Here is a 24293-nt window from a genome sequence, read left to right as displayed (position 1 = left end):
ACTGGACAACTTCCAAAAAGCAAACAAACAAGGAAAAGGAGAACAGGAGGAAGAAATAATGGGGTTAATAAACAATAAGTCATAAACACCAGAGCTAATATTGACACCGACAGGGAAACACGCTTCCCACTGGACTATTATTTATCCAGAAGGTGTCTGTTTAATAGGAGGAAATAGAAAGACGGGGTTGGAGAGTGTCAGGGAGCTGGGATGTGTGAAGGAAAGAGTTAAGGCGGAGTCACCCTCTCTGAAGTGCTCTGCGATGCTGTGCAGTGTTTCAGCCCCCAGAGCCTTCCTCCTCCTCCTCCTCCCTCCCTGTGTTGAGTGGGGAGGAGGCGGGTTCTGCTGAGCTGTTAAATCCTGAGTGAAGTTTCCCCCATTTCCAGTGGTCACTGTTGTCTGAGGCGGGTTCAGAGCAGGGCTGGGGTTACCCTGACATTTCTGGGACTGCAGCCAGCCAAGAAGGGAAAGAGAAGAAAAACTGAGTCTTTTACAATTTGCTTTTGTTGAACTGTGGAGAAAGGGGAAAGGGAAGCGTCCTTTTTTTTTTTTTTTCAGCATCACATTCCTGTGTTTTTCTTCAGCCTGGAAAATATATTAATGCTGCTGCTTTCCTCTCTGGAAACAAAGGAGCTAAACGGGATTGAGGAAGCAAGAAGTGGGAAGGAGGCTTGGGAAGTTTAAGAGAGAGAGGCTCAGAGCAGCTGGTATTTCCCTTTTCTTAAATGAAATCCCTGCCTGTGCAGCTAACCGGTAAAGCAAAAAGCCAGACTTGCAGGTAAATGGAGAAACAGAGATCCCAAAGGAAATTTCCGCTAACCTCATCCAGCTTGTCAAGAAGGTGAAGAAGCAAGAAATTTAAAAGTTACACAGGGAGACGGACAGGCTCTGGGACCTGTTGGGCTGAGTAAAGATAAATCACTGGGCAGCAGCAAAGCTGCATGGCATTGGTCTCCTTTTAAAGGAAAAAGAAGTGAAACCTCATCGCTGGAAGGGGAACTTCCCTGAGAGTGTAAGTCTCAAGTCAAATTTTTGGATTTCTGCTTTACGTACTGGACACTTTCTCTGTGCGTGTTTGCATGCATGTGTGTTGGAGTGTGAGAGAGACAGAGAGAGAGAAAATGATGCAGATCACAGTGTCCTTTTGGATAGACAGAGTCATGTTACAGAATGACCTCATTTTTGCATAAAATAATCCATTCTGTGCTTTTCCAAAAATAATTGTGACTGTAAAGTGTACAAAGCCGCTAGGGCAGGACTGAGGCTTAATCAGCACTTTTAAATCACAGAAACTAGCTGGCCTGTCCTCTGCTTTTTTTTTTTTTATCATCATACTGGTAACATCTAACTTTTTCTCTTTCTCCTCTTCCCTGCAAGCGGATTGCACAATGAACTGGAGGCCAGCTCTCAGTTTAGCCCTGCTGTGGGCAGCATGGCTAGTGTGTGGCTCTGAGAAGACAGAGAGGCTAGCAGAGAGAGGGAGCCATGGAGTTAGGAAAGTGCCCCTGGCTTACAGGGCTCCAAGCAGCCTCCTGAGAAGGTCTGGAGCATCCCTGAGGAATCTGAGCCCAAAGCCCCAGCACCCTGTCACCAAGAGGGGTTCTTCAGCACCTCCAAAGGCACCTGCCAATCTCCTGCAAGGGGAAGCTCATTCCCAGGCCAGGGCCATGGGGACCAGAATGAGACGGGTACAGAGACTCACAGCTGCAGCCAAATACTCCAAGTCTGAGATGATTAAGGACGAAGGGATATCCTCTGCCTCACAGTCACGAGTGGTACGTTTCCCTTCAGGGTCAAGTTCTCCCAATGTCCTGGCCAGCTTTGCTGGTAAAAATCGGGTGTGGGTTATTTCTGCCCCTCATGCCTCTGAGGGCTACTACCGGCTCATGATGAGCCTGCTGAAAAATGATGTTTACTGCGAACTGGCTGAGAGGCATATCCAGCAGATTGTGTTGTTCCATGAAGAAGGGGAAGAAGAGGGGAAAGTCCGCAGGATAACCAATGAAGGAAAAATCCTGGAGCAGCCACTAGATCCTGCCCTCATACCGAAGCTCATGAGCTTTCTAAAACTGGAGAAGGGGAAATTTGGCATGGTGCTGTTGAAGAAAACTCTGCAGGTGGAGGAAAGGTATCCTTATCCAGTCAGGCTAGAGGCCATGTACGAAGTTATTGACCAGAGCCCCATCAGAAAAATTGAGAAGATGAGGCAGAAGGGCTTCATCCAGACTTGCAAAGCAGCTGGTGTAGAGGGACAAGTTGTTGAGGAAGGCAATAATGGGGGGATCACCCAGCCTACTCCTGGTGGTGGACATGTCCAGGTGTCAGCAAAGAAGGAGGAGCCAAGAAGGAGCAATAATCAACCAACAAGGACCAAAACAGTGAGGAAACCAATGACAACCACAGTGGCTACTCCTCCACCTACAGTAAGAACCACTACCCTCCCTCCCACCACCACAACTACCCATGCCACCACCCGTGCAGTGACAACACCAAGCCACTCTACGACAACAACTACACCTCTCCCTACCACACAAAGGACCTGGACCACAAAGTCACATTCCACCACAGAGTACAACAGGCTGCCAGTAGCACCTGATGCCACAACGCCACGAGTCACAGCGTCTGAGGATTTCTACTCTCCTGTGTGGAAGGCAAACCGCAGGGACCGGCAGCGCAGCCACCCAGAGAAACACCTGGTAGCCACACGGAAACCAAGCAAAGCTGCCCGCTATGACAGTTTCACCGAAGTCCCAACAGTTCCCTCAGTGCACTATACCAAGGCAAATGTGGGTAGATTTAAAGATAATCGAACAGATAGGAAAGACTATAACCACAGGGACCTGAATGCCACACCAGGGCAACACAAACCAACTAAGACTAAAACACCAAAAAAGAAGACCCAAGAAAAAATACTGAGCAATGAATATGAAGATAAATATGACCCAAGCAAGCCTTCTAGTTCACATTTAGAGGAAGAGATTGCAGTGGGAAATATTCCCCCGAAGAAAGGAAAAGAATCAAAGAAGCATGAGCGAATAGATAAACCTGAGAAGAAGAAGAAAAAGGACAGGCCTGACAAGCTGCAGAAAAGTGAGAAGCAGTCCAAGAAGGACAAGGCTGAGAAAAAGAGCAAGCAGGACAAAGACCGTAGCAAGAAGAACAAGAAGGGGAGCAGAACTGAGAATGAAGATTTCCCCAAGTCCAACAAGAAGCTTTTCCTACACCCTCCTAGGAAATCGGTGACCGACCTCCTGGAGTATTTTGAAGGCAAAAGGCGGCTCATTGTAAGTAACTTGTTCACCTGAATCTTATTACGTAAATGAAGTCATATCTCCTCCTTAGTAGGAATATGTGCAACAGAAAGTTTATGGTGGTTTTGGATTATTCTTTTTTGGTGCTTTTGTTCAAGAGGTAAAATTTCTAGATCCAAATGATCAATTCCAACAGGGAAGGTTTCACAGCCTCATGTTGGTTATTTTACATGTAGTATGAACATTAGTCAGCCAGGTATCAGGCTAAAAACTCTTCCCAGTCACTTCCATGAGGGACCATGCAGCCATTAGGTTGTTCCCAGTGGATTTGTAGGTGTATATACAAGATCTGTTTAGTTATAATTGATAAAATGAAGTTCTAGTGTGGATTACATTCTTTCATTTCTTTGGGGTACTTGCCAATGTCACTACATATTGATGCTTGGCATGTCCTGCCAGCTGGTACACCTGTTTTATATTGGGGCTGATGTCCTAAAACTGGAAGCAAGCCGGGTGGTTTGGCAGTACTAGTGCATGTCTGACTGAGGAGATGCACAAAGGCATATCATCAGATGCCCTGAGGTAGTATTGTTATATTTGCAATCTTTCTGATGTGAATGTGGCATTCAAACCTCCTAGACATCTTCAGAGAACCTGTTCAAACTTTATTATTTTGTTTTTTTCCCTTGCTGTTTTTATTAAACTGTAACATGATGTAACATGGTAAGTTTTCAGGTCTGCAAAACTCAGCATGATCTGGACTTACTTGTCCCCAGGTTTAATAGCGTTGTATGTTTTTCCAACTACTTATCTAGAAAAACACTTCACCTGGGACAGGAAACAGTTTTAGCTGTAGTACAAATGTTTTTTCTGGCAGATGGCACATACCCTGAAAGCTACACTTTGAAAAACAGTTCTTTAAAAATATTATTGTGGGAGCTGGTTTCTTGCAATTATTCCCCTTCATACTGGCATGTTTGACAGTTATTATCCAATAGCCAGTGTCACAAACATAGCTTTGACTTTCATGCCTCATATTCCAATACAAATAGCTAAGATGCCAACTAAGATTGCTACCAATGGAATTTAATTAATCATTCTTCTGACAATTCACAGACCTGAGCAGAAGCCAACTTTCTTCTCCCCCTCCCTATTCTTTCAACTGTAGAGGCTGAGCAGACTCAGCAGGTTTGCATTCCCCAACATGATGAAGAGCCATACAGCTGAAAATTCTGAGCTTGATTGAATTTTGCAAATAATATCTATTGGTTGCTTGTTAACTAATGGTTAACCAAATCGAAATCTCAGAGAGAGAAATTGCACAGAAGTTTGGGATCTTTGAAACTGGGTCATGTATCTCAGTGTTGTGGCTTCAAAAGTATGTGTAGCACCAGGACAAATAAAAACAAATTTGCAAAAAGAGCCAAAAGCAGAGCTCACAGATGTGAGGCTGCTAATTCATTACACCAACACAGTCCTGGCAACTTAAAAGCCGATCTGAAATTGGAACCTTCTGGTAAAGGCCACCTCTCAGCTGGATCTCCAAGAAAAACTTTGCACAATCTCTGGTTATCAGGTCAAGACTTACTGAAGACTAATGATTATGCCATGCTGCATTTCACTTTTCCACTATCCAATACCATCTTCAGCTTGCTTGCTCTGAAGTTTCTTGGAGACTGGGTTTGATTTGGTCATTAGTAAAAGCACAGGCTGAATTCTACTGTCTCTTTGTGGTTCATGGCACATGTGGAAATCAAAGAACTTCTCAAACTTCTTTGAATCCATACACATGCCTGTTTGCATCCCTTCCTATCAAACTCTTCAGCTCCCTTAAGCTCAGTCCATCCAGCTAGGTGAACTCTGACATTCATCAATCTTCAAACATCCTCTCTACAGAATTTGCCCACACTGCTGCAGAACTGGCTCTACCCAAGTTATTCCTCATTGCATTGCTATAGTTTTGTCTTTCAGCCACTTTAATCTCGTGGATGCCAAGGACATTGTTTCAGCCCTCTCCCAAAAGCCTTTTGTGACATTTGTGGGGTTTTAAGTCCCACACATCATTTAAGAGTTCAGATTGCAGATTTCAGCATGAATTTCAAACATCCAGAATTTTGAGCACTCTTCTGGTTTAAGTTCAATTACTGAAAAATGCAGGACCCAGCTGCAGAAACTGAAAAAAATGTATGGGTTTTGAGTCCTGCGGGCCCAACTCTCTGTAGTGGGGCTTTTATTGCAGCCTTACTAATGTTGAGAAGTCTTGGCTCAGTGAGTTTGGGTTTTTTGTTTATTTCTCTGTGGTGATGAAATGCAGACTGACAGTTTATATATAACCTTCTATTTATACCCACATGCACATGCACATAGACATGTGGAATCATAGAATAGTTTGGGTTGGAAGGGATCTTAAAAATCACCCAGTTCCAACCCCCTGCCATAGGCAGGGACACGTCCCACTACACCAGGCTGCTCAAAGCCCCATCCAACCTGGCCTCTAACACCTCCAGGGATGGGGCAGCCACAACTTCCCTGGGCAACCTGTGCCAATGTCTCACCACTCTCAGCGTGAAGAAATTCATCTTTACATCTAGTCTAAATTTGCCCCTCTCCAGTTTGTATCCATTGCCCCTCATCCTATCACTACAAGCCTTTGTGAACAATCCATCCCCAGCTTTCCTGTAGCCCCTTCAGGTACTGGAAGGTCCCTATAAGATCTCCTGAGAGCCTTCTCTTCTCCAGGCTGAACAACCCCAACTCTCCCAGCCTGTCTTCATATGGGGGGTGCTCCAGCCCTCTGATCATTTCTGTAGTCCTCCTGTGGACACGTTCCAACAGTTCCATATCCTTCTCATGTTGAGGATTCCAGAACTGGACACAGTACACCAGATGAGGTCTCACAAGAGAGAAATAGAGGGGCAGAATCACCTCCCTCAACCAGCTGGTCACACTTCTTTTGATGCAGTCCAGGATGTGGTTGGCTGTAGAAGCAAATGCATGTACAGTGTATATACTCTCTGGGTTAAAAACAGAGTAGCACAAAGCTTCAATTTAAAGTATGCTTTGCCTTAGAAGTGTTCTTTGCTTTATTCTACAGGGTTTGATGAAGTAGATAAAATTCAGACTTGACCATGCATTCCTACATATGGCCTCTGAAATTAGGACGATACAAACCAATGGTCTTGTTTTGATCTCAGCCCTCAAATCCTTTTCATGATCTTTTTTTCATTTCTATGCAATTAAAAAGCATGTTACAGGTTATGGCCCAGAAATCAAATACTCTTTGTGTCTGACTCTCATTCACCTACACGTCCCAATGCTGTTGTCATGCAAAGGGGGTCTTTGCATAAAAGAGAGTCGGATCTTACAAGCCTAGAAATGCCTCTTACGTATCAGTACATCGATGAACCGGATTTGTAAGGACTGTATCATAAAAATTAGCCTCTGAGCCTTACAAACTTAAGAAGGCAACTAGAAGATGATTGCACCTGTTACAGACTAAAATATATGTTTGGAATTGAAGGATTCTGGTGATTTATGACCTTAAACCATTCAATTTGGATCCAGATCCCAACTCCTTTTGTGTTCGGGGAGATTGGTGGCAGGTGCTGAATTGCAGTTCATTGCTGCCAGTTGTAATAAAATTATTGCATTGCTACAGTTGTGGCATTCCTCTCCATCTTCTGCTGGGAACTGTTGATTAGAACAACTACATGCTGTTGCACACACGGCTTCACTGGAATGTATGCATATCAGTCATTGATGAAGGATCTAAGTTGTGCAATTTAAACTTTTTAAAATTTAAATCTTTGAAATTGTTATCTTTTGAAATAAGTATTAGAAACTGTGGAAATTTTTATACTTCTGCTGTTGTAGTTGTTCCTCCTCCTGCTGTGTTTCCCCTTAGCTGAGCCTTCTTCCAAAATTTAAGTCTCATAAAACTCAAAATGGCTTTGAACAAACAAAAGCTAAAAGGTAACATTGGCCTTAGCAAGTCCTCAAGGTCTTCTTATATGGCCATCAGCTACATAATTCTATGTAGCCTACAGGATAGCTGTGGAGGGACTCTTTATCAGGGAGTGCAGTGATAGGAGGAGGGGCAACAGTTTTATGCTGAAAGAGGGGAGATTTAGGTTGGATGTAAGGAAGAATTTTTTTACTGTGAGGGTGGTGAGGCATTGGCACAGGTTGCCCAGAGAAGTCATGGAAGACTCATCTCTGGAGGTGTTCAAGACAAGGCTGCATGAGGCTTGGAGCAACCGGATCCAGTAGAAGGTGGGGTTGTAACTTTAAGGTCCCTTCCAACCCAAAACATTCTATTATTCTATGATTCTATTCATGTAGCCCTAGTTGTACTCATACCTTGATAGTCGAAACAGCCACCAGGAGACCTGCCTGAACCATGGGATGAGGCCAGAGCTGCTGCCATGTTCTCAGTGTTCCCACTCCGCTGTGAGTGAGCAGAGGGAATCCTAAATTCATGGCATCACTGAAGGCTGTGAGGGAGATCTGGTAGGACTAGAATGGCAAGGGATAACAGGAGATGTAAAATCCAGTGCTATTTCTTGTATCAGAACTCTGGAGAGGCAGTGAGGTGTTGGTGCCACCAGCTGGCCATGCTTCCTAAGGTTTTCCTGTGGCTAGTTGAACGTCTTTGGGTCAGGCCTGGGCCTAAAGGTATACTCCAACCATAAATATATAAAATAAGGCTAAAAAGCTGTTAACAGCTGCATGGAAAAGAAAGCCCAGTGGCAGACAGTGACCAGTTCTCCATTGGTAAAATACTCATCTGCTTCCTACCTTATACTAAACATGCTCTTTTGTCTCTGTCACCAACCAGCTGATCACGACCCCCAAGGCAGACAACACTATGTATGTACAGCAGCGAGACGAATATCTGGAAAGCTTCTGCAAGATGGCAACGAGGAAGATCTCAGTTATTACAATTTTTGGCACCATGAACAACAGCAGCATGAAAATTGACCACTTTCAGCTAGGTTCTTTGTTTTTTAATAACTTCTTTCCATTTAATGGGCACAATGCAGACAGCAAAGGGAGAAATCTCCCCAGCTTGGGTCAAGATCTAAGGAAGATCTTTTGTTGTGGTCCAGTTACACTTTCAAACCCATTTCTCCTCTTTTGTGTTTACATAATTGTGTCTGGTATTTTCCCCGTCTAGGCTTCCAGTGTGGTAACTTGAGCACCTTCAGCTTTCTCTGTGCGAGTACTCAAAGCCAGTAAAACAGCGAAAGAGTGAAAAGGCAGAAAAATGAGATGAGAGCAAGGGACAGAAAGAGGAAATTGGGCTCAGCTCTACCAATGTCTTGAATATTAACCTCACTGTCTAACCAAATGGCTGCCCTAATACAATGCCTCCTCTCCCTGCTTTTTGCTGGACATCAGCCATGGATGGCTACATACTGGCTAGCAAAATTTAAAGATTACTTAAAGAAAGTGGATATTGTCTCGAAGGAGACAAGACTCGGGGTAGGAAATGCTGAAGAGAACTGTTTGGGATTATATCTAAAACTTGGCCAAATTTTATCCTATTTTGAATTTCAGCATCATTATCTCTCTGCTTGTGCCTTTGCTCTCCTCATAAGGTCATGAAAAAAGCTCAATTTTTCAGGGGTATGCAGTGGCTAAATCCAGGACAGACAGAAAAGTGCTAGTTAGACCCTTTGCTGTGAGTTCCTTTCCTTCCCAGGATCAGCATTCCTAGGCTTAAGACTTAATTTTGATATGCTCACAAAGTGAGTATTCTCTTCCACAGTAAGGAGAGGTTTTAGAAGATTTCAACCATGGCCTCTAGGTATGGACAACCTACAAATTTGCACCAGCATGATATTAAAAGTTTTACCATTTGAAGTCCTATCACCTGTCTTTACCCATAAAGCAAGATACCTAATAGCTTATTGCCACCTCTTGTAAAGACGTTCCTCTCACTGGAGCCAGGGGGGTTGGAGGCACTATAAATCAGATTATTAAGGACTTGAAAAGTAGGCCATATTCAGTAGGCCAATCATTCAGCCATATTCAGTACCACCTTCTTTACACACAGAGTTCCCAAATAAACTGATGACACTGGGCATCCATCTCTCTTAGGCAGCTTTGAAACAACTGGTGTCAGTGTTCAAGGTCCTGGGCAAGCACCCACCAAAACCAGTGAGAACGTTTTCTTTCATAACAGTAGGGTTTGGACAGGGACTTCTGGTCCCAGTCCAGCAAAGTACTTAAGCTTGAATCATATAAATAATCTCATTGCTGCCTGCATCTAAATGTTACAACTACCATGAATGCTTTGCTTGACAAAGGCAAAGAAATAGTATAAAAGGTACTAATTTTGCTTATAAGTCCACTGTGCTTTTCCTCTGGAAATTTGTCTGGTTTTACCCGACTTTGGGAAAAGATGTGTGATGGAACAGAAAGCTCAGGACTACACCACCTCCAAGGTAGTTCAGGTCTGGTGTACAACAGCCCAGAAGATCGCAGTTTTATGTCTGGCTTCCAGCCATGCCTCTGCTCAAAGGGAGTGGACAACTTTGTGTCCTTGAATGACAGCAAGTCACAAAACCTGTCAGATTGTCCATTTGTGCACCTCCTTGAGAAATCTGAAGTGGTACAGGATTTTCCACATTGGGCCAGGGTTATGCAAGGCCATTTTCTGTGTATCCAAACCCATCTGCATGTCAGTGGACTCTCAAGGATTATATTTAACTCCAGTCTGGCTAATAAACAGACATTCACTCTGACATAGACCATACACTTTCAACCAGTTCCAAACTTAACCTACACCCAAACTTTCCCCAAACCACACAAATGTATATTACAGCTAAATTCTCACAGGAGGAATTAACTTGTTGAAGAAAAGCAGACCTAGAAGAGCATAAGTTAAACCTTACATGGAGTTCACTTTACACTTTTGCCCTAAACACCAAATCCTGAGCTTTGTAAAAAGTTTAAATAATACAAAGTCTTTCTAATTCTACCTTCTCTTCTCCTCTACTCTCCCTGCTTGCATGGCTTCTTCATGGCTCTCTGCCAGCAGCAAAGGCAGCAAACATTCCTGAGACACATTTTGTTCGTAGTATTTATGCTGTAGCAAGAAGCCTTAGCACCCAGCATGAGGAGGTCTAATTGTACTGCTGCATCCTGGGACAGACATACAAATGACAACAACAGAAAAGTCCGCAGAGAAGATTTTTCACTTGAAATTTAAGTCTTACTTACAAGTAGTGAAGGAAAGACAGTGGTCACACTTGCTCAAAATACTTTTAATGTGGCTTTAAATCTGGCCAAGATCAGCTCATACTGAAACCAAAGACAGTTCCCACTAGAATGACACAAAAGCTGAGTGTCACTGCAGAGGTATTCTTGTCACCCTCAAGTTAGCCATGTGGTGTCTTTTCCCCAACTCATGGGAACAGGTCTTTAGTCAACTGAACGCCAGTCCCAGGCTACCTACCTTACAATCAAGGTCAATAACTAATCTATTACGCCACTGTACTCCCACAACAAACTTCTGGACTTGTTTGCAGCTTCGTTTGAATTGCTTCTAAGGAGTAACCCATCTTATCAGCCTGTCTAGCTGCTGAAGATTTATGGAGAAAAGTTTCCACATTCTTTCAGTGACCTTTCTAGAAAGAGCAAAGAGAGCAGGACTTTGCAGGTAGCAGCAGTCTCAACTCCCATGGCTCCTCATGATGATCCCAGATGTCCTTTATGAGACGCAGGTCAGGGAAAATTAGCGAAGTGAATAGAAGTGATCAGATTAACTTCTTTTTTTCTCCCTAGAAATCACTTCCAAGTTTGAAAGGCAGGCCAGCTTTTGTGGCATTATTTTTTTCTATCCTGAAGCACTTTTCTCTGTCACTCTTGTATTTTAATTTTCTTCTTTACATTGTAAGTTTTGAAAGAAAATCTCCTAATAATGAAACTCTAAAGTGCTATTTTCATGTTGATATCTACAACCTTTAAAGCAGAAGAGTGCCATGGGTCAGTTGGTCTAAGATATTGCACAAGACAGCTGTTTTCCAACACATTTCACGCTAAATTCTATTGTATTGTTCTACCTCCATATAGGCCATATGAGATAGTCTTTGCTTTTGTAGGGAATTCCCTGCAGACATAAGTATAATTTTTTTGGTCTACATTTCAATGGTCATCGTTGCCATTACTAACACGTAAATTGCACTTATGAAGCATTGAAGAATGATTTACATGTGTTTAACAAAGTGAATAACCAATTGGCACATACAGCAATCCATCCAATGGGGAATTTATAACACTGCCTATAATTCTATAAAATCTTTAAACCACTTAAAATCGTATAAATTTTCATTTGGATTTGGTGGTTTGGGCAAAAATGTAAGGTGAACATGTAAGGTTTAACATATACCCTTCTAAATCTCCTGCTTTTTTTCAACAAGTTAATTATGATTCTGTGAAATTATATCTATAACTTGATTAGTACAACAGGCTTGTCTTATATGTGCTTCAAATTTCTGACTTCATTGGTCTTTCTCTCCTCAGGAGTTTCTGAATGTTTTCTTAGGGTATAGCAGTGAGTAGGTACAAATTATTTGCAAAATTAAGTTTTTTTCTATCAGATTACTAGAATAGGAAATGAACATCATCAAGCAGATAGAGAAGGAATACCACAGCAAGGTATATATAGAGAGACGAAGAACTAGGACTGCAGTATTCAAGACACATTAAACAATTCCTGGTTTCTTGTAGTTACTAAACCTCCCATGTAATCTTTTAAGACTGGAAAGGTGAACTCTAGTGCCCTGGCCAACATAAAGCTGTTTTAGGTACATTTTACTGACCCAAAATGTTTCATTTTGATATGGTGCTTTCCAGCTCCTATCATCAACTTTTGAACAGTTTCTATTTTCTGTTCTGGAAGCAGCTGCATTTGAGGATTAGGTGAAATGATTAGTGCATGCATATACATGGATAAGCACATTGGAAAAAACTAAAAGATCTTTCCAGGAAAGGACAGGCAACCAAAATTTCTCAAAAGCAAGTAGAAATGCTGAATACTGAAGTGCGTGTGCCCTAGTATAGACTGATTTTCAGAAAACACTGGGACTGTAAAATGGACAGTTAAAAGCCACAGTGCCAAACTGGTGTTTTCTAATTTCTTGCCCATGCAAGAGAAAGATGGATTATGGGAAATTAATTTTCCCCTTTTCTTTCAAGGTGAAATTAAAGGCACAGTGTTTGTGATTCCGTGTTTATTTTTATTTCTCCTTCACTCACTTCCTCACTTCAAGATAACGAAAAGCCCATGAAAGTGATAGAGGATGAAGATCTTGTGGACCAGCAGCTTATCAGTGAGTTGAGGAAAGAGTATGGGATGACCTACAATGACTTCTTCATGGTGCTGACAGACACTGACATGAAGGTCAAGGTGAGGGGTTTGACTCTTTGAAAAAAAAGCATTGGAAAAAAGTTAAATATTGAAACATTTTAGGAAATTACACTACAGATTGCATGTGAGGCACATAAGAGACTGATGAAGGACTTGGTCTTTGCTGGAAGACCAGAAAAAGGACAGCAAGAGAAATTTTCAGGAATGAGGTAGCTATCTTCATTTTCTGCAGTTAGGGGATTTTGAGAATTGCGAGTTTCCACTCTGATAGCGAGCTGCCATGGCAGGAACAGGATATCCCACTACCAGGGGTTTTAATGTAGTACCTGGCATTCTAAAACACAGTTTAGCCACTCAGTAGGATGACAGCATACAGCATATGGACAATGCTCTAGTTGAACAGCCTTAAAAAAGAATATAATGACAAGTTGTTGCCTGTAATGGCCTGACCTTATCACATTGGGCAAATACTGAAAAAAAAATGCTACTTCCAAAGAGCAGTCTGACTGCAAAACCAACAATATTTTCCATGGTTTCTAATCTGTTTTGGGCCCTGTTACCTGTGTGTAAATAGGAATACTTGGCTCTATATCGCCTACAATGCTGTGAAACATACAGAAAGACTGCTAATGTCTGCATCCTTATATCCATCTATTCTTTTTTCTTAACAGCAATACTACGAAGTACCCATAGCAATGAAGTCCGTGTTTGATTTGATTGACACCTTCCAGTCACGAATTAAAGACATGGAAAGACAGAAAAAAGAGGGCATTGTCTGCAAAGAAGATAAGAAGCAATCCCTTGAGAGCTTCTTATCCAGGTATTACCTTCTTTTCTTATCTGCTCTTAGTTGTAATAATTAGTATCTTATTGGAAAAATACCCATTCAATTATTTCTGTGATTTTTTTCTTAATATAGATTTCTCTGTACTTACAGTGCTAAGCAAATGCAAAGATGTAGCCACAGTCACATGCAATCTTGTACAGTGAAATCCAGGATGCATGTTATGTTTCCTAACCGACTGCACATTTTTTGGACGCTAACTTTCTGTACCTCAGTATCCCCTAACATTACGTGGAGATAATAATGCTGATTTGCATTAGAAAAGCAAATTAGGATTATTCACAGAAGCTAGCTCAGTGTTTTGAATGTATGAAACACAGTGTTTATGTATCTTAATCATTAACCATCACAATCTCATTAATCCTATTCTAATCCCTGTCATGTTGTTTGAATCAGTAATTAATTCTCTATAACTTCCTTCTTATCCTCCTTGAGATAACAGTTGGTCTTTGCCAGTATTAGTCATGCATATTATTAAAGGTCTTGCAGATGTCTCTTGCAAAATGTTTGAGAGACCTTCTGCAGAAAGACAGTTTGGTTATGCAATCTCTACATGCAGTGTTACTGCTCAACCAGTGAGACCTAAATTCCAGGCAATTAACATGTCTGGACCATCGGAATTCAGATCCACAGAAGAGCTGTGCAGCTATAGCCCTAACTGTTACAGGCTAATTTTCATTAAATTAGGGCTACACCATCACTCTAGGTTTCACCTGCTACTACTGCATCCTCCTCACCTACTATCAGAATCCATGGGAATACACTGTTAATGCCAGGTGGCAATAAAAATAACTGAGGTGGCGCAATGGATTATGACTTGAGTGCGAAAGGAGCAACAGGTAAATGAACAGTTTGTTGGTTCATAAACATTTTAAAATTCAATGGCCACTTCAACAGAAAGAGAACCTTTAACAAGATCCACCCCACCCACCTCACCACCTCCTGTTTAGGACTCAGTGATTCATCCTCAGGATCTACAAGAAGAACCACAGTTTGGAAACAGCTGACCAACACAAGAAAGAGCTTTTATGCTGAAAAATGACAGGCTCCAAATCCTTATTTGCTTGCAAACAGCCCTAGTAACAAACACACATTAAAAAAAAACAAGCAGGAAAAATGCATAATGTTGCATCTATAAACAGAATCGCTGCTGCACAGAGTGCATTTGTTTTCTGTGCAACAAGCATTGGGCTTTAAATACCTGGCAGACCTCATTAGCCATCTTAACTAGTCAGATTCCCAGGAAGATTCATTCCAGCTCTGTCCAAGATTATCCTCCCAGCTGAACAAGAGTCCTGGCATCATCTCCCTGGTGTTGCTCATTGAGAAGGTCAGTTATAATAATGCAAATATTGTTCTTAACAAGCCTGGCTGGCATGAAAGGAGACCATGAAAGCCAGAGCTGGCTTGAATAATGCTTAAAAGTTATATGTACAGGAGAAAAATCCTTCAGTTTGTGCCAGGGGAGTCCTGCTATAACACCAAGACACTGGCTGTGCTGCACTCTGGGCTCACAAACAAGAATGGGATGCAAAACAAGTAGAAGAGGAAGAATGGATGCAGATAGGGAAGGGTCTGGCAGATTTGTCAGGACAAAAGTATTGGCCTGTAGCTTCTATGTCCAAAAGAAGGCATAAATTTGTACACGAGTATTGGTGGACTAACAGCTGTAAAAGACCAACTGAACTAATTTCTCAGTGAGATGTATCTCCAGACAAGCACTCTAGGTATAGGAATTGCCTAGGGCATGGGGATAAACATCTTAAGCTTTGAACCCTTTTCAGCTGTACACATTTCCAAAGGAGGCACTAAAAACACCCAGAAAGAAATGAGATTATCTTAAAGCAGCTCACAGATAAGATTGCATCCTGATTTATGCCCTAAACAAAACAATGTTTACATTCTCAGTCATTGTTTACAGGTAGCCAGATGCTTTTGCTATACAAAATATCACAAAGATTATTTTTTCCATTTTCAGAATAACTACATGAAATTTCCTCCTTTTCCTTCACGTCACATATGTGATTCTTAATGCTTCTCATTCCTACTCATATATCTAAATACACACACCCATGCCTCTCTGCTGTTCCTCCTGGGCAAGATTAAAATTGGGGAGCTTTGCTTTTTAAGCATTTACTTTTTTAATTATAAAAAAACATGCAGTATCAGTCTGTCAACAAGACAAAGACATCATCATCCCTTGTTCTTTCAGCAACTTCTGTGACTTTAAGCAAGTCCCACCATATTTTCTGCTTCTCTCAAGAGGAACCAAATTGACCCCTTGCAACAGACTTTATTTCGAGGTCTTAACATCGTGCTGCAGAAAGACAGGCTATTTTAACAGAGTAACATCTGCATCCATTTAAAAGATCATTTCCTGCTATAAAAATATCCCTGCAGCTTTGCAAATTCCATTAAATCTGGTTTATTTAGGTTTAATGGACAAGTACCTTTATTCAAAAAAGAGGAGGGTATTAAACCCCCCTATAGTTAGAACTTTTAAAGGTTTCAAGTGTCCTTATTGCATTGCCTGTCTTTGAAAGGACAACGAAAGGTTGTCACTGTGTTAAAGTTTGGTGAGATGTGGCATCCCATATTAAGGAAAATTCCAAGGTTTATCTTAGTGCCCCATGCATGCCTCTTATAGCCACAGGCTCACACAGCCACACACATAGAAACAAGCTCAGATTTAAAGCCACATTAAAGGTATTTTGAGCAAGTGTGGTATAGAAGAAAAAGAGGTCAGTGATTATTTACACAGAAGTATGAGTTATGTCTGAAATGAAGATACACCCTAATTCTCAGACAGCCCTTGGACTGCAAAATAACTGTGCAGTTCCAGTAGTGGTGAATGATGTAAAAGCTAAATGCCTGGTGAGGAATTCTACAGGAATCTTCCTCTCCCTTGAATATACACTTCTCAGCAATGTTATAACTACTGAACAGGAATTTGAGCAAAGATGGTAAGCTCTGCAGCATTTGGTGAAGCAGCAAGACTGTACATGTTTCTTTGAAAACAGCCTTTATCCTCTCCCAGTGATCCATAGAACTGGGGAGATCTCCCATCCAGCTGTTACTTAGAAGTTGTGAGAGGTATGACATATCTCAGCCTACTGAGAACAAAAAAGCGAGAAGATTCAAGTCATGTGTCTTGACCATGCCCTGTCACGCTCTCTTCTCATTCCAGGTTCCGATGGAGAAGGCGGCTGGTGGTCATCTCTGCTCCCAGTGATGAGGACTGGGCTTATTCCCAGCAGCTTGCTGCTCTCAGTGGACAAGCCTGCAATTTTGGTGAGTCAAAAGAAATTATACTCTTGATCCCCAAAACCACATCCTTCAGTGACGAGATGGATTCCTCTGCTCAAGTCTGAACCTAGACACTCTGAGGAGTCCAACAGCTGAAAAGTTTGCTGTAGCTACTCCAAATCCAAATGGAAACGATTGTACTAAGCAAGTAATGCAGAGCACCCTGACAGCTAAGACAGCTAAACAAAGTCTTCCCTGGAATCGCTTATGTGTGGCAGAAAAGGTTAGCACTCCAAAGCGTCTCTTTTAGCTTGTACTTCAGGACATCAATAGTATTTTCGTTTTCTTACTGCACAAATTAATCATACAAGTACAATGCTTTGGGAAGGGCAGAATTGGACCAAGTATCAGAGAGATGCACAGACGTCAGGTTGGGGATTTTCTTCCCTTCATGCGTCATTGCCAAAACCTGTAAAAATAATGACAGAAGCTTCTTCAACCTAAACAGAACCCTCACAGCCCCCTAACTTAAGAACCAATTAAATAGTGGGAGGGGATGAGCTTCTCCAGGTGGCAGTTAAGAACAAGGCCCAGAAACACCCTTCGCTCTTCCCATTATGAAGCCCAGAGATGCTTTCTGCTTAACTTAGGTTCCTAGCAGTGCAAATACCATATAGGGCTTAGATTTGACTCCTACAACAGAATGAAACAGATCCCATTCAAAAGCCACGATTTCAATACATTTAAATCATGCCTGAAGAGAGATCTGCACAGTATCACCGCTACACTGTCTGTTTACTCATAATCACCTGGAATTCATTCAGAGCATCAGGAGCATCGCATTTGGTAGCCACCAAAGTAAACTGCGACACAGACCACTATAAAATGCTTTCTGAAGCATGGAATATAACCAAAACAGTTAATTCTCCCCACTTTTTTTTTAGGGGCAGCTTGAAGGACATCCAGTTTGTTCCTAAAACATTTGTCCTTAATGGGTGTTTTAGCTAAGTGAATTTTCCAAGCATCTTACCTCCAAGCTGTAAAGAGTTACATCAAAGATTTTGTCGGTCACTCAGACCTATATCACACCAACAGTTTCTACAGCCCCTAAGGCCTTTCTTCAAAGCAGAGACAGCAGCCCAAGCCTCTTCCCAGAACAAATAAAAGAAGAAAATGTCTGCTGTAAGCTGTTCCCCAGAGTAATTTGGAGTTTAACTGATAGGTTTTATTGCTTCTAAATGCTTTGTTTCTGTGTGTATGACAAGCAAGAGCTTTAGTAGTGAACGAAACCATGTGGAAACATCCTGAATTTGGGAATGATCTCTGTGACTTACTGGTGTGCTTGATGCCTGTATCCCTATGCTACAGAACCACACCAAACGCTGTTGTTCTTAGGACATTAGCAATAGCTTTTGTGCAACTGATACTACATTTAACTGACACACTAGTTTATCCCCATGTGTGGGACAGGTGATGTGACTGTCAGAGACTCCAGAGAAATCAGTAACTCTTCTTTCTAGAGGGCTGGCTGAGATTGGCCCCTAATTTAGCATGCATAGACCTGCTGATTAAATTGAAATCTGCCCAAGAATGTGCAGAAAGAACTGGTCTGATCCAAATCCTCCTTCATTTCCTCCACAGGTCTGCGTCATATAACTATCCTGAAATTGCTAGGACTTGGAGAAGATATTGGAGGAGTCTTAGAGTTGTATCCAATTAATGGTAAGTGTTTCCAATTTCTTCAGTACTATCCAGGAAGGGCATTATATAGTGCTAAATGTTTCTTTGTTGTAATTTCTTTAGAGGGATGGGTGTGATATATCTTTTAAGAAACAAGAAGATACAGAAGCAAACAAAAACCTTTCTTGGTGTTCCTGTGATAAACATTATATAGCTTCTTCGGGACAGAAAAGCCCAAATGTCATCTGGATGATATCTCATATCTTTATCTCCCACCTAAACATACAGTTCCAGGTGCACTCCTCCCTGCTGGCTGTCAAAGACAAAGGGATGTCTTTTACATGATGAAGAGTTGCAGTGCTAATAGAATGCAGATTCCACAGACTCTCAGAATGGTTTGGGCTGGAAAGGACCTTATAAAGATCATCCAGTCCAATGCCCCTGCCTTTGTCAGGGACATCTTTCACTTGCTCAGGTTGCTTGAAGCCCTGTCCAACCTAATCTTGAATGCTTCCAGTGCTGGGGCATCTATAACTTCTCTGTGAAACCTGTTCCAGTGTTTCACCACCCTCATCCTAAAAACCCCCTCTTCCTTATATCATATCTAAATCCACCCTCTTTCAGTTTAAAACCATTACTCCTTGTCCTGCCCCTATGGGCCCTGTGAAAAAGGTCTTGTTCCATCTTTCTTGTAAGTCCCCCTTAAGTATCCCAGCAGGCTACTTCAGGTAGCTATTCCTAGGAGATTTCAATGTCAGGGTAAATGTCAAATGCTACAAGTTCCTCTACTGCCCAAGCCAAACAACTGTCTTGATCAATGAAGGAACAAGGACAGGAATAAGCTTACCTATCCCATTGCCATTCCTGCTGCTCTGTACATGAAAGCATCCTAGCCCTTCTATCACATACAAACAGAAGTCCATGCCCAAGAATGAATATGAATAGAGGAAGCAGATGTCCTATTTCTTCCACCAACACTCTTGCAGCCCCCACTTACTTTTCACTGGGGGACTTCATGACTTTGATTACAGTTCCAATTTGTTAGCATCAACAGATTTCTTTTCAAACCACTCATTTAATCTCCCTTTTGAATTCACGTTAACTTCTAACATGTCCCCCTGTGAGAGCCTCTACAGATCTGCAAGGTGACTTTTATTTTTATTTATTACTTACTTGGTCATTTCATACAGAGTTTATTCCAAACCTATGATCAACCTTGTTGCCTTTCTGACTTTCTTCCCCAGTTCTACCAGATTATTTTTAAGTGAGAGAATGAGAATTTCCTGCAGTGTTCAAGATGCACACAAACAATTGGTTTCTATAGTGGCACAATAAAACTCTGCTTTGGTTTTATTGTTTTTCTCAAGGTTTATAACATCTGTTTTGGCTTTTGACCATTAGTGAGCACTGAACCAGTCTTTCATGAAACTCTCTTTCATAGCCCTAAGATCTTGCTGCCAAGTGGCAATAGTCAGACATCACCATTTCATACATGGAGGCAGCAAAATTTTCACCATGTGCATCATTTTAATTCAATCTGAATAGAATTTCCTCCAACATTAACCAGTTACATAGCTGTACAAGGGTCTTCTCTAATGCTTCACAATCATCCCCTGCCCTTCCTTCTCTGAGCACCTCCACCCTCAGTACTCTTCCTCACCTCTGTTCTCATAACTTATGTGCATCATTTACAAGTACACTGAACAGCACCAATATCAGCACAAGCAACGAGGAAATTTCACTGGTGACCTCCCTCCACTCTAGGACTTGGTCACTTGCTTCCACCTTGTTTCTCTCTTTCAATCAAGCTATCAAAGTTCCTCTTGAAGCCTTCTGGAAAACCACATAGCCTGTATCAGCCAGACCACCTTTAGCTACCTGCTTGCTGACCTCCTCTGTCTGATCCTAGCTGTCTTATACTTTCTATGAATTTACCCAGCACAGACTTCACATCTGCAAGCTGAAGTTCACCAGATTTACGCTGGAACATATATTTTAAAGCAGACATGACTTTACCACATCCCATATCTCACATGACAGTTCAAGAGCAAGGGTCTATACTGCCATTAACAACCCAGTAAATTCATCCTGCAATTCTTCATGCCATCACAGTTCAATTCTTGTGATTTCTTTCACTGTGACTGCTTTTCACACATGCCTTCTGCATCAGGTGAACCAGTGACCCAAGCTGCATAGAAGCCAAACATATGCTTCTGTGTTTTGTGACACAAAGGCATACCACATCCTAGTAGCTTCAGCCTAAAGATTAAAGACAAGTTTACTTAACTTAAAAAAAAACCCTGTGAAAAATACAACTTTTGTTCACAGTGGAGTAATTTCATCTCAGAACCAGGATTTCCTGAGCTTGTAAATTACAAGAACCTTACATTGCCAACTATTGGGTTGTATCCTATCTCATGTTGCTAACTTGCTTACTTACAAACCATCATCGTCATCTAATCAAAATATCAATGCTGGTTTTATGTGATCGTTTTCTAGGAAGCTCTACTGTCGACCGAGAAGATATCCCAGCTAATTTGGTGAAAGACATTCGGAATTATTTCCAAATTAGCCCAGAATATTTCTCCATGCTTCTAGTTGGGAAAGATGGAAACGTCAAATCCTGGTATCCTTCTCCAATGTGGTCGATGGCGATTGTGTATGATCTGATTGATTCCATGCAGCTTCGGCGACAGGAAATGACAATTCAGCAATCGCTTGGCATGCAGTGCCCAGATGATGAGTATGGTGGGTACGGTTACCATAGCTATCACCAGGGATATCAGGAAGGTCACCAAGATGACTATCGTCACCATGGAAGTTACCACCATGGATATCCATACTGAAAAAGATTGACTTAGCCTCCAGCTGCCCTGTGTCTGTCTTTCAATAGCTGTCCAAGCAATAGGTGGCCAGTTGCAGAAAGTCTTCCCAGGCCACCTAGATAACCATGTCCTTTTCTTCCAGTGTTCAATCAAGAGACTTCAGTCATTTGCCTTCTCAAAAATGCAGAAGCCTTTACAGTGAAGTAATTCAAACCAGTAGTATTGAAGCTTTAAACAATAAAGACTCCTTTATATTTCTAAACCTTTACAAGCAAAGGTTATCAGCAGGTGCTATTTGTATTAAAACCAAACAAAAAACCTACACAGCCCCAGTCCATGGACACTATTGTAGGGGAGGACATGAACTGTCCAACAAATATTGCAATGCTTTTAGTATTTTTTTCCCCAGGAGAAAAAAATAAGTATATTTATTGGAAAGTGGAAATTTTTGCATTGTGCTCATGAAGACAAGCAAAGAATCACATTTCAGGACTTTCCCAGAAAAGGAAAGTGTAAGAAAGAAGTATGGAGTAGGCTCTTTCATAATAACAGCAGCAATAATAACAATAAAATCCTATTGAAATACCTTGTCTAAAAAGACAGCATTCCTTCTACAGTGCATTAACATTGTAATTATCTGACTTTATCAATGAAAATAAGAATTTACGGCTATGGCAGGATTTGTTCCAATACAGTGTAAAGTTCTTAACTACAAAGCTCCTTGCATGGTCATGTATTCTTTTAATTGGATCTATTCTCTTACATCTTGCCCATCTGACAGTTAAATCTAAGTTAATGAGAGCTAAGTGGAAACATGAACCATAGTTAGTGTTGTCTGAAATACAGAAAACTGAGGAGTGTTACTTTCATCATAAAGAAAGGAAAAAATTTGCATTCACATATATTTTAAATTAGTTGTACCTAGCTCTCTATAATAATGTTTTTAATTAAACTACTGCTCTAAATGTCAAATTTCCTTTCATCACTTCTTCTCATACTCTTCCACACAAAAGGAAAAAATCTAGACTAAATGTTTATAAAATTAGTTGGGAATAACTAATTTCATCTGCCACTAAACCAACTCTATTTCTGCCACACTTTCTGAAACGGTTTTCTCCCTTCTCCTTGATGTCTTCAGGCACTGGATCTGTTGCACCACCCTACTCCTGCTGAGTGGCAGGAACTGCATGTGTAGCCATGATTTCAACAGCACTTGGGTTAGACTCCCAAATATTAGAGACCCAGCAGAAAGATTTAGGAATATCCTGACATGAAAGTATCATGCAAGCCTTCCCAGTGGCACAGTGGTCACTTCTAATATTGAAGCCATGCCTGAAGAGTCACATTTCTATTGATAATCTGTGACAGGGATGCACATGCCATGTATAGATACATGCAACTGTGTACTTTTACTAGGTTTTGCCATTACAGCAGTAGCACAGGAACAGGGAGGGGCTACCCCTCTAAGCTGGCCAGAGCATGCCGCACAGTTTTGAGTTTCAGCATTTTCCTGATCCTTTTTTCTTTTTTTTTGGCTCAGAATAAAAAGGAACTGGGTAAAGCAACAGCTTCACCCAAAAAAGATGCTTTCTTTAGAAACACAGCCACAAAGGCTCAGACCTTGCTTGCCCTTCTGAGTGTCAGAAAGGCAGACAGATGTGGAGAGGTCACAGGACCTGACCTGTCCTTCCTTTACAAACTTGGGTCACTCTCTGGGGCAGGCTGCCCTCCGTACCACAAAGTCTAGTCAGCAGCAGAAGGTATGGCTCTCACCTTATCTCTCTCAGGTGACCGGAGCTAAGTAGGGGAAGATGGGCATTTGACAGAACAATTTTGAGAAGACTGCTGTGCGCAAGAGAGCTTCCAAGTTCTGCCTTAATTACAGCACCTCCACAGCTGAAAGCAACAGACAGAGACATCTGAAAAAATTAAGAGGAGCTACAAAAAAGAATCACAGAACTGAGAGGTTTCTAGAAAAAAAAAAAAAAAGGAGGTTGTATATAGTTCACTTTTAGAAAACAAGTGCTTATTGCATCAGTGTATTAAGGCCAGCTGCCTAACTTTCTTAGCCTGAAGGAAAAGCAAAGGAAATCTACAGCCACCTCCTGTAGACAAGAAGAGAAACACTTTTGGGGAGCTTTCTTTCAGGTGTTCATTTCAACTTTTCTGTAATCTTGTTTTTCATGTAGAGTCTTTAAATGTAAGCCCTTTTAACTCACATTAGAAATCATGGAAACTAAATGTCCTGTGCTGAAGCAGGAGGAGGAGACAGTTAACTTACAAAAGAGAGGGTAACACCTGATCCAAATTGCTTCTTCCATCTCCAGAATTCGAAGTTAAATTGTGCAACTACCAAACCAAACCCAGCCTAGGCATTCTGTGGGAGTTGCATTAAAAAGACAACTCCGAACAAGTTGTCCACTTATAAGGGAGGTTGAGATGGGCTCTTAACCAAAACTACACATCAAGCATTCACAGAATTTGATGAAGACTCAGTATTATTCTATATTCTGGTGTCAATTCCTGCCTTCATTGCAAACTGACTGAAAATTACTAGAAACTTTTAGCAATGATTTTGAATCCTGATTTTGCAACTTGCCCCTCTCTATGGAAAATTAAAAGCAAAGCCTGAAGGAATACCAAGCCAAAAAATCCTTTCAGCAACAACATATAGTTATATCAGAGACGATAAGTGTTCAGGAGCTACAATACTCTAAATTAAGACTTCATTTTGCAAAACACAAAGCAAAGCACTGGACTTGTCCCTGCAGCATCACTTTGAAGACAGACTTATTAAGGTCCTATTTCTACAATTCTAGGTAGGTAGATTCCACATGATAGTGGAAAACCTTTTTCTCATACATATTTATGGAATTTGATTCAGCTCCAAGATGGTTGGTTTTGTCCACAGGCTCTCTTTCAAGCACCATGGCTGGGCTCCTACATTCACAAAATAGATTAAATTAATCAAAATAAGCATTGTTTCAATTAGCTTGTTACCAACAAGAGAAACATGAAGGCACCTCTCTTCCTGAGAGGTGTTGTGAACTATTTCCTCAGACCTGGAGGGA

At 41.4% G+C, this 24293-nt stretch overlaps 1 protein-coding gene across 1 annotated transcript; it reads left to right on the top strand.

Annotated features, from left to right (window-relative positions):
- The first annotated feature begins 373 nt into the window (after window positions 1-373).
- Window positions 374-24293, top strand: CCDC80 (coiled-coil domain containing 80). The gene is made up of 8 exons (XM_054056782.1): window positions 374-1012; window positions 1378-3284; window positions 8089-8245; window positions 12530-12666; window positions 13299-13447; window positions 16659-16762; window positions 18359-18439; window positions 20897-24293. The coding sequence occupies exons 2-8, from the start codon at window positions 1389-1391 to the stop codon at window positions 21241-21243; spliced, it is 2871 nt and encodes a 956-aa protein (XP_053912757.1). The 5' UTR covers window positions 374-1012; window positions 1378-1388; the 3' UTR covers window positions 21244-24293.

The sequence above is a fragment of the Cuculus canorus genome, chromosome 1 (genome assembly GCF_017976375.1).
Source record: "Cuculus canorus isolate bCucCan1 chromosome 1, bCucCan1.pri, whole genome shotgun sequence".
Classification (NCBI taxonomy): domain Eukaryota; kingdom Metazoa; phylum Chordata; class Aves; order Cuculiformes; family Cuculidae; genus Cuculus; species Cuculus canorus.
The sequence above is the reverse complement of the archived record's forward strand: the minus strand, read 5'-3'. Positions and strand labels throughout refer to the sequence as shown.